At 39.1% G+C, this 11,125-nt stretch overlaps 1 protein-coding gene and 1 pseudogene across 1 annotated transcript in view; both read left to right on the top strand.

The window, feature by feature from the left end:
• The window catches only part of LOC115272564 (olfactory receptor 51V1-like), a 10,957-nt gene extending 787 nt beyond the window's left edge, over positions 1-10,170 (top strand). The window contains exons 2-4 of the mRNA XM_029915602.1: positions 389-440; positions 3,120-3,235; positions 9,904-10,170. Coding sequence (XP_029771462.1) covers positions 389-440; positions 3,120-3,235; positions 9,904-10,170 — 435 coding nt within the window. The remainder of the gene's footprint in view (positions 1-388; positions 441-3,119; positions 3,236-9,903) is intronic.
• A 274-nt stretch (positions 10,171-10,444) lies between these two features.
• Positions 10,445-11,125, top strand: part of LOC115272563 — a 12,737-nt pseudogene continuing 12,056 nt past the window's right edge.

The following is an 11,125-nucleotide window of genomic DNA, read 5'->3' as shown; positions in this document are numbered from 1 at the left end:
GAAGCAGGATGAAGAAGTGGCTTTCCCTGAAAATGTAGTCAAAGTCTTGCATTTTATCAGTAAGAATTTTCTAAGGTCAGAAGAGTAACACTACTTTCCATATGTGCAACTTCTTACAATTTGAATAATTTCCACAATATGTTGTTGTTTTATTTGGACTTTACATTTTTATACCTAACCTATCATTAACATTTCTTAATGGCATTTAAATTCTTCTTAAAATCCATAAAAATGATTTTAGTTTAGAAACTACTGCAAAAGGATGATTAGTTGAGGAATGATGGTGCCTCTCTTAGACTAATGATTGTGAGAATGGAAATATTATGAGATAGAATGATTTTTAGGATCTATGGACATACCTTAATAATTTTCTGTGCCTTGGTGACAGAGGGGTTTCATTGCTGATACTCAGGTTTCTGATGGGTTAAATCAAACTGATGGTATGTCATTCGTGACATAGTGACAAAGAAAGAATACTGGTTTTTTTTATTAAGTTCTTTGATTTATTTTGAGAGAGGGCGAGTGAGCATGTGAGATGTGAGCAGAGGTGGGGCAGAGAGAGAGAGAGAGAGAGAGAGAGAGAGAGAGAGAGAGAGAGACTATCCTGAGCAAGCTCCTTGCTGTCATCACAGAGCCTGACGCAGGGCTAGGTCTCAAAAACCATGTGATCATGACCTGAGCTGAAACCAAGAATCAGACACTTAATCCATCCTGCCACCTGGTCTCCCTGAGGAACAAGTATTTTTTATGCATGGATATAGTGGAACTTATGTTGAACATCTTGAGTTTTAGGTATCTCTGGAGCACTGAAAAAAATCCATTCAAAATATTGAGTAAGTACCCACGGTTCTTCAGATAGAATGTTAGGCACTGCTCAGGTACAAGAAACAATGAAGAGTAAAGTAGTTTCCCTTCAATATAACAGGTGACAGAGATAACAAATATTAAGCATATGTCTACATTAACAATTCTGATACATATCATTATTCAGAAATGAAGGCCGTACTGACAAGCCTAAGAGGGGCCTCTAAATGAAAACAGAGGATTTGGGTAGTGACTCACTGAGAGAGTAACATGTAATCAAGGCTTGAAGAATAAGGATAAGTAACTAGAAGGATGTAAAAGAAAAGGGATTTTCAGGCAAACTGAAGAGAAAATAAGGTTTACAATACACTGGCCTATATGAAAAATACGTGAACAAGTGATTATGAAATTCAGACATAAAAAGTGAAAACTATACAGGAACAATGTTGGGAAAGATGAGTTTTATTTACTTTTAATCCTTAGGTCAACACTCAACCTACTAATGAATGGCAGTTAGAATGGTAAAATCATCAATCATGTATTTGAACAATATCAGTCCCACCACTGAAAAGATGAGCAGAAAAAATGACAGCAGAAGGTAACAGTCTTTAAAATTTTTAAAATTTAATTAAACTTCATTATTTTATTTATCTTAATTCAAGTATGGTTAACAAACCGTATTATATTAGTGTCAGGTATTAAAAAAAGAGTCTTATTAAAAGAGTAGAGTGCTGATTGAGCAAGGATCAGCTCAGAGAGGTGTAAGAAATGGAAGCATATGAGATATATTTACCAGGTGGGGTCATAAGGTTGGAAACTGATTGGTGGTGAGGGATAAGAAAAATGGAGGTGTCAGTCATGTTTAGATGTTTGGAATGAGAAACTGCAGAGATCCTGCAGCCATGGATGGAGAAAAGGAAGGTGTCAGGGAGTGGGATTTGTTTTATAAATATTCTTTTTGGGGGCTTTGGGAGGCTTAGCTGGTTAAGCCTCTGACCTTAGCTCAGGTCATAATCTTGTTGTTTCTGAGATCAAGCCCCTCTTCAGGCTCTGCTGAAGGGCAGAATCCTCTTAATATCCTCTGACCCCTGCCTCTCTGCCCCTCCCCGACATCTTGTTTGCTTACTCTGTCTCATAAAGATTTTGGAAATGATGGTAATAAATAAACATGGCATTTGAGCTCAGGGGGGTGGCCTACTCAATTAAATCAAGGATGTAGTATAAATGTGATAAAAATGTGAGCATTAAAATAGAGTATGATGGAATCTCCAAAAAGAGTCTGAAAAGCACATAATAAAAATATTAAGGGAACATAATATCAATAATTTCAAATAAAAGGTGTTTTAAAGAGGGTAATGAGGTCAAAATTATGTAACAGTGAATTAAATGGTTTCTAGTAAATATCACTTTAATCAGAAATACAAATTTAGAAAACCCCCAATCCCACACAAATATGCATACTTAAGGACACATTGATTCACTTCTATGTATGTTTTGTCATGCCTGTTCTGTTTTACTGTATTTTCAAATCTGCAGGTATAGCCTGAACACTGACTGGTACACATTGCGATGGAGCATCCACTCACACAGGAGGAAGTCTGTGTTGAGAAAACTGTGCTTGTGCACAAGGGGTACTGATTCCCTGGATTATACTGCCATGCATTATTTTTGCTTTAATGAAAGGAATAAAACTCTAGGAGAACAAATCCATTCAATATCATCAAACCCCATTCACATATTCTCTGACTTGTTCCGTATACAAGCGGCCATATACACAGTGACTATCAAATGGAGAAAACGTTCTAATTGTAAAGATATTAGATACAGGAATATACAAATTTCCCCCACAGAAGTCAAGGAAACAGTGACAAGGATCACTGAACACTAGCTATAATTTAGGGGGATTCAAGACCAATTTCATTAAATCAATGACCCTTAAGATGAATTTTGAATACACATTTATCGAGAAGACATACAAAAGGACACCAGGTATATGAAAACATGAGCAATATCAGTAGTCATCAGGGAAATGCAAAACAACCCCCCAGACTTCCCACCCTTGCTCCTGTTAGGATGGCTACTCCACAAACCACAACAAAAGATATCAAGGGTTAGGATGTGGAGAAAGGGGAACCCTTGTGGCCTTCTGGGGGTATTTATAAGTTGTTGCCGTCACAGTAGAAAACAGCATGTCGATTCGTCAAAAACTAAAAAATAGAACTTCCCTATGATCCAGCAATTCCACTTCTGGGAATTTATGCAAAGGAAATGAAGAGGATTTCAAAGAGATTTCTACACTCTCATGTTCATTGCAGCATTCTTCACGACTGCCAAGACGGGGAAGCAGCCTACATGTTCTGCCACAGACAACTGGATAAAGAAATTACAGTATACACCTGTACTGGTATATTATTCCACCTTTGCAAAGAAGGTAATTCTGTCCTTTCTGACAACATGGGTAAATCTGGAGAACAGCTTGCTAGGTGAGATGTGTCAGACATACAAGGACAAATGCTACAGGATACCACTTGTAAAAGGGTTGGGATTTCTTAGCATGGCACATGATTGCTCCTGTCTCATATTTCTCTACAACATCTGCTTTAGATATTAAACATCAGAAACACAAAAACATATAGTCTTTGTAGTGTCTAACCTCTGCTTGTAGTTTCTGGTGACTGTGCTGCACGTGATCCTGACTCACTGTCCAGAAAGTCCTCCCAGTCTCAAACATCTGCTCTAACACACACATGGGCTTCTGCACTGTTTGAGTTCTAAGTGTCAGTTCTAGAGATCAGGATGAGAGAACTCTAAACGTGCCCTTATCCCCATGCACTTTTGGCTTGCCTAGGCCTAGTTTGGAGCATGCAGAATCTGAAGAATTCACATTTGGATAGGACCAAAGTCTTCTGTGTCAGGAAGGAGTCTTTCTATGGTCCTTTATGAAATTGTTTAGCAATGAGTTCCCCTAATCCCTGGAGGGAAGCTTCCCCAGGGAAGTGCCTAATTGGACCAGGTTGTTGTAAAGTCACTCTCCACTGTGAACTTCTTGCCACTGAACTCTTCCAGGCTTTGCTGTTCTTGAGGGTGAATCAGTACCAAGGGGTTGAGAAAAGAAAGGAGGAACAATTATGTGTTGAAGGTAGTCCTGGTAAGTCTCTGGGGGAGCCCTGAATATCAGTACAGTAGATATCCGAGATGACGAAAGAGCTGTGCTCTAACTCCAATTTTGGAGCCACTGAGAAGTATAGTTTCCTTAAGACTTTCAAATGTACTACTACCAGTGAGACCAACAATAGGATGCATCATGAGGAGAGGCTGGAAACCCACTGACAAATCTTGTCTTCTTAAAGGAATCTTGATGGAAGTCTACATGAATCCATTAGTCAATTGATTCTCTATCCCTCAAATAAGCCAAGATAAGACTGAGCAGGGTCCATGGAAAAGAATGGCATAGGTGTTAAGTTTTGGTAGGAGTATGGTAAAATCACAGGATCTCTCTCCCCCTTCCCCCAGAAATAATTAGCCTCAGTCAGTAAACTAAATTTACAAAACTGCATGACCTATCTTTGTGTATAAAGATTACTTCTTTTGGATGCATACCACCTGGATGTGATCGGTATATATGTAAGCATATGAGACTTATTTGGAGAATGAACCAGTGCAGTGTGAGCCTCAGTGAGCCTTTGGCATAAATCCTAACATGATGGCATGAAGACAGCTAGTTGGTTCAATGCAAATTACAGTAGAGACTCCAGTGCTGCTTCTATTGATGCCACTCTTTAAATGCTATTTCAGGTCTCCCTACTAGTGAAGAGGAGAGCTCCTCTGAACAATTAACTTATAGCTAATGACTGGAAGTGGTGCAAGTGAACTCCTCCTCACACCTCTCCTCAACTGTAGGTAGGACATGTTTCATTATCTACAGCAGACCCAACACAATTGATGATCTCCTAATGCTGGATTATATATATGTGCTGACTAATTTCTAGAGACCTAGAAATCGGGATGGACGTGCTCTACTGCAACTCCCAGAACTGTAGAAAACATCTGAAGTTTCACCAAATTTAATAGCAAGTTAGTTTGTGATAAAGCTAGGATGAAAAGTAATGGCCTTGCTTTTGCTTTGCAAAAATTTCCATCATTTTCATCACTAAAACTCTTTTCAACAACAAGTAGATATTTCTAACAACAAAATCTGTCTCCTGCCAGGTAATTGGATAGATGTGAGATATAAGAAATAAATAGGATGGATCCCAAATCCTTGTTATATTATACTCCTTGTATTGGGCCTGGGAGAACAATTAAAGAAATATTGCTGCTTCTGCCCTCCATAAGAGCATTTCCTGTGCTGGTGTCTTCATGTCAGAAGTTTATGAGGGGGACATTAAATTGGTTATACAGGTCCTTAAGGAACTCTTCAGAGTCACACGTTGTGCAGGATAACGGGTGTGGTGTGTGTTCACAGATACATAGCACACATACTGTTATTTTCTGAGAGACTTCTCAACTTCAGCCTCCAATTCCTTCATCTTATTTATATAATTTTCTATACGTTGTCCAGTCTCAATAAATTGTTAGAAATTCATAAAACTATGTTGGGAAGGAGTCAAGATTTCCTGCTCTTCACCCCAGCACAGGGCACACTAAAATCACCTGATCATCTGATCACCTGTCTGCTCTTTGGACCATATTACCACTGATAGAATCATGGCATTGGTTATTATGATATCCCCACTTTTTTAAACTTTAGTAATTCTGTATAAAAATATATTCAGTCATATCAGGTGTGTGTGTTATCACCATCTTGTCTCCAAACACTTTGTAGAGAAGGTTTTCCTACTTAACCTCAGGACTCATGGCTACAAACATTTCTCTTAACTCTTAACACATTCCTTGCCCACTTCAATGCCATTTAGAGAACAGTAATGTATTTCATTGCATAAATAGTATTCTCTTTAAGGATCAGAGCTGCATAAGTAGTAAACACAGATGTAGATTCAACACTGAAAGATGAACTTTTCATGGTGATTATTTAGGTTTGGAATCTGCCTACCACCTTTCCTTCTGGCATTGCATACTAGCTAAAGTACATTTCTGTCTCCCAATTATCCTGGGAGTTATCACTTCAAGACCCTTCCTATGCCTGATCCTTCTCTATGCACTCACCCCTTGCAAAAAAAGGTGTGCACTCACACAAAGGCACACAGGCCCAGGCAATGCAGACAGAATCCCACACAAAGAGCCACACATCTTCAAATGGCTGCTTTCTTTCAAACTCAACCTTCCTTAAACTGTTCCAAACAGAATCTAAAGCACTGTCACATGCAGCTCTTCTACAAAGATGCTTTATTCAAATTTTATCTTACGTGCATCCATCTTGTTCCTGAGACTTCACATTACAGGAATTTTATCTATCCTATAAATAACTTTTAAGGCAGTACTTATAAATAATGATGCATAACAGTAATTACTTATTGAAAAAATATTTTAAACAATACATTGAATTTTCAAATACATTAAAACCTTGTATTGAGAAAAACTTGTTCTGCAAGTGTTCCACAAGATGAGCAAACACTTCCAATAAATTTTAACTTGATAAATGAGCGATGTCTTGCAATATGAGTAGCACATGACACACAGTGTCACAGCATTGCACCTGAGCCCATCGTTCTTGAAATTCGCTTTGATATATTGGTGCTTTGGATTACAAGCATGCTTCTGGAACAAATAATGCTTGTAAACGAAGGTTCTACTGTATTTGACTTTGTCAGATTACACATTAGGAAACACCTAAATACTACCTACGTGAAGTTTTAAAAAAATCAGTATTTCAAGTTAGACTTTAGCATCAGCAGATAGAAATCACATCAGGCTTGTAATTCCCCACAGGTTTCTTTAACACAACAGAAAACTTCCATGATTAGTTTTTTTTCCTTTTTTTTTGCCAGAAGTACCATTGCTCAGAAGGTAAAAAACAAAATTAGTAAGTATTGTGTTCCAGTCTTACGTGTACCCTTTATTAAATAGCATGATGGACAAAGTATGGCATATTATTTTTTTCATTACTAGCAAATACTATTTCTTTTCATTCTTTTTCATTCAATGTATTTATTTATTTATTTACTTATTTATTTAGAGACAGGGAGCACATGCCTGCTTGCACAAGAAAGGGGAGGGAAGAGAGAAAGAATCCCAAGCAGGCTCCATGCCCAGCTCAGAGTACCATAGATAATTCTACCCCATGACCATGAAATCATGGCCTGAGCAAAAGCGAGAGTCATAAGCCTAACAGAGTGAGCCACCCAGGCACCCCATTGTATATTTAGATCTCATTGTATTTCACGCTTCTCTGTAAGTTCCAAAGGAAGAGAGCTATTATAAACTCTGCTGATTGCTTCTAAACTGATATTATGTACAAAGCCTAATGAATGAATGAATGAATGAATGACTCATACCCACAATTGCCTTGCCAGAGTTAAGTGTTGTTTATGTAATTTAATATGATTATATATACATAGATATATATGGAGAGACAATCTCATTTATATATATAAAATCAAGTATATAAACATATTTAATCAAGTTATATATAATATATTTATATATAGTCAAATTATATATATGTATAATAAAATTATATACATCACATTATAGATAAAAGGATGGATGAGAGATTGTGATTCTTAGAATCATTTTTTTCTGTTGTTAGGACCTCATGTCTGTTCTAAGAGGCAAATTTTCTCTCATCAGTGCTGAAATATATAATCCCATCACCTCGTACTCTATGACCAAAAATGCTGGGCAATAGGGAAGCCAGGGGAATGATATTCAAAATACAAATTGATACTATTCATGACTGTAAACCTAATTTCAATGTGGACACAATACATGTGTCATTCTGCATTTTTTTTAAATAGTTTATTGTCAAATTGGTTTCCATACAACACCCAGTGCTCTTCCCCATAAGTGCCCTCCACCATCACCACCACCTCTTTTCCCCCCCTCTCCCTTCCCCTTCAACTCTCAGTTCGTTTTCAGCATTCAATAGTCTCTCAAGTGTTGTGTCCCTCTCTCTCCCCAACATTCTTTGCCTCTTCCCCTCCCCCAGGTCCTCCATTAGGTTTCCTCTGTTTTCCTGTTAGACCTATGAGTGCAAACATATGGTTTGTGTCCTTCTTTGCCTGACTTATTTCGCTTAGCATGACACCCTCAAGGAACTCACCAAACTTCACACCCACAAAATAAATAACCCAGTGAAGAAATGGGCAGAAGACATGAACAGACACTTCTCCAAAGAGGAGATCCAGATGGCCTACAGGCACATGAAACGATGCTCAACATCACTCATCATCAGGGAAACACAAATCAAAACCACACTGAGATACCACCTACGCCAGTCAGAGTGGCTAAAATGAACAAATCAAGAGACTATAGATGCATTGTTAATCAGTATTAGAGCTGAATACAGGAGGCAGAGAAGTGAGATTTATGCCATAAAGGAAACATTTTTGGTATGTGTGTTTGAAGAGACAAACCTCTATACAATGACCTCATCCTCTTACTGAGGTTACAGTCGGTGTGAAGTGTCATTCCATCTCCACAAACTCAATGAAAATACCATGTTGAATTGGGACAGGTAGAGGGGTATTTCCTCAACATACACCTACCCACAGGTGTATTCAGCCAGTTCCTTCCAGATGGATTAGGAATAAGCAGATATCTACAGAGCTACTGAACACAGGAAGAAAGGAAAATGGAGGCAGAAGACACAAAAGAACTGGCTTAGGTAGTAAGTAAGAAGGTAACCAGTGTTCTTGAATTTTCCCTGAAGTCAGACACATTATTACCTTAGAAGTCCCAGGGCTGTTGTTTTATATAAGATGCAAATTTTACAACTATTGCAAATGCAAGAAGTCATAATAGTAAACACTGAGAAAACATAGAGAAAGAAAGAAGGAAAGAAAGGAACAGACAAAGTATACAAAGGGTAAATCTTACCTAACTCTAATTCAACAGCCAGGGACAAGAATCCCAAGAAAAGATACTAATGCACACACATATTTCTGACCTGCATTCTTTTTTTTTTTTACTATAAATTACATAAAAGGTACAATTGGGAAAAGTTATATGGAATATGAAAGGTCAATGTTAATAGTAATGCATCACTGTTAACTTCTTGATGATGTCATATAATGGTCATGTAAGAGAATATTCTTGTTTATAGAAAAATACACTAAAAATTGGAAGTAAAGGAATATCAGGGAGGAAACTTGATCTCAAATGCTTCAGGGAAAAAAATTCCTTTTGCTCCACCTGGAATTTTTCTACATAAAATACTATAATTGCACCAGGGTAACTCAGTCACTTAAGAGTCTGAGTCCTGTTTTTGGCTTATGTCATGATGTCATAGTTCATGAATTCAAGGCCCTAATCAAGCTGTATGCTAACAATGCAGAGCCTGCTGGGATTCTGTTCCCCCCCCCCTCTTATCCTCCAAAATAAGTAGACTTTTATAAAAAATAACAATCAAAATACTTATTATAACTATCTCAAGGAATCAAACCTGCTCAAATAGATACCTATAATTTCATATACAGCCCTTAAGAATTATACACAGATGAAGGTGAGAAAATATCTCAAGTATTTAAAAGAAGAGTGCATAACTAACTTTGTCCTATGAATACATGAGTGTTTGCTTTAGCAATAGGATTGGTGTCATTGTTACAAACATTTCTATATATGGCTCATGACATTGTGCCATCTAAAAGGAGTCACACTTCCGAGGGATTCAGAAAAGCCAGAACTGCTTGCTGAGGTCTCCATTGAATAATAAAGATACACTTGGGGAAAACAATAAATTAGCCTTAAGCAAAGACTTATGTAAAGCCTTAGGTCAATTTTCCTGGATTTCAAACTGAAACATGGATGAAAACTCAGAATCCTGATACTTCTTGACACCTTGAGGTTTCACTTCTTCCCATCTCCTTCAGAGAACATACTGAATTTTCAGTCAACCTAGTGAATTCCCGTCCCTCTAAGACAGAAAATATCTATGGATTCCAGATGCTGCTGCCATTTACCTGTTCCTCTCAATCCCAGGGAGTCACTAGACTGCAGGGACCAGGTGGAGTCCTCCACTTACATCAGCTACCAAGAGGGAAGAGTGTCTCCGAGGTCCCTGGGACCACGTGGCCCACACAATCTTCTCATTCCTTCCTCATAAACCTGAGCCTTCTGATTCCTCATGCCACAAGCACCAGCCACAGGACAGGATGCAGAGGCGTCCTTGGGATAGCACGGCGGAACAGCCCTAGGGTCTCAATAGCTTTGCCACTGTCACCTGCTGTGTGTTCTGCAAGAAGCTGAGAGGGATGAAAAGTGAAGGAAGGGAATGACCTGATTTGCCCACAATGGTCAGGATATTGATTTGCTCCTATAACGTGAGGACTTCCCTGTGAGACCCTCTGAGGGGGCTGTAGTTCCAGCTACAGAAGGGAGCCTCCCTGGGGTCTACACTAGCCTGACCTGCACTACAGTGTGAAGACCTATGGGATGCTCAACGGATTCCACATAGAGCAGACAGTTTGACAAAACTGTGGGTAAATATCGATCTCATCTCGAACATTACCTTCAAATAATCATGTCTGCTCCTTCTGCTTCTATCATCAATACCTCCATATTCATTCTCACGAGGTTCCCTGGCCTGGACCAGTACTATCCCTGGTTTTCAATTCCCTTCTCCTCCATCTATGCCATGGTTTTCCTGGGAAACTGCATGGTGCTTCATGTGATCCGGACAGAGCCCAGCCTGCACCAGCCCATGTTCTACTTCCTGGCCATGCTGGCCCTCACTGACCTGTGCATGGGGCTGTCCACAGTGCACACAGTGCTGGGGATCCTGTGGGGGTTCAGCCAGGAAATTGGTCTGAATGCCTGCATTTCACAGGCTTACTTTATCCATGGACTTTCTGGCACAGAGTCTGGAGTCCTTCTTGCCATGGCCTTTGATCGCTTCACTGCCATCTGCAATCCTCTGAGATGCACATCCATCCTGACTAACAGTAGAGTCATTCATTTCATGGTGGCCATTTTGATGAGAAGTGCTGTTCTGTTCTCCCTATCATTCGTCTCAAGTTCTTCCATTACTGCCGCCCCCACATCCTCTCCCACTCTTTCTGCCTGCACCAGGACCTGCTCAGGCTCGCCTGCTCTGACATTCACTTCAACAGCTTCTATGCCCTGGCTCTGGTGATCTGTACCTTGTTGTTAGATGCTGTACTTATTCTCATCTCCTACGTCTTCATCTTGCAAACAGTGCTGG

Source organism: Suricata suricatta, chromosome 11 (genome assembly GCF_006229205.1).
Source record: "Suricata suricatta isolate VVHF042 chromosome 11, meerkat_22Aug2017_6uvM2_HiC, whole genome shotgun sequence".
NCBI classification, from domain to species: domain Eukaryota; kingdom Metazoa; phylum Chordata; class Mammalia; order Carnivora; family Herpestidae; genus Suricata; species Suricata suricatta.
The sequence above is the reverse complement of the archived record's forward strand: the minus strand, read 5'-3'. Positions and strand labels throughout refer to the sequence as shown.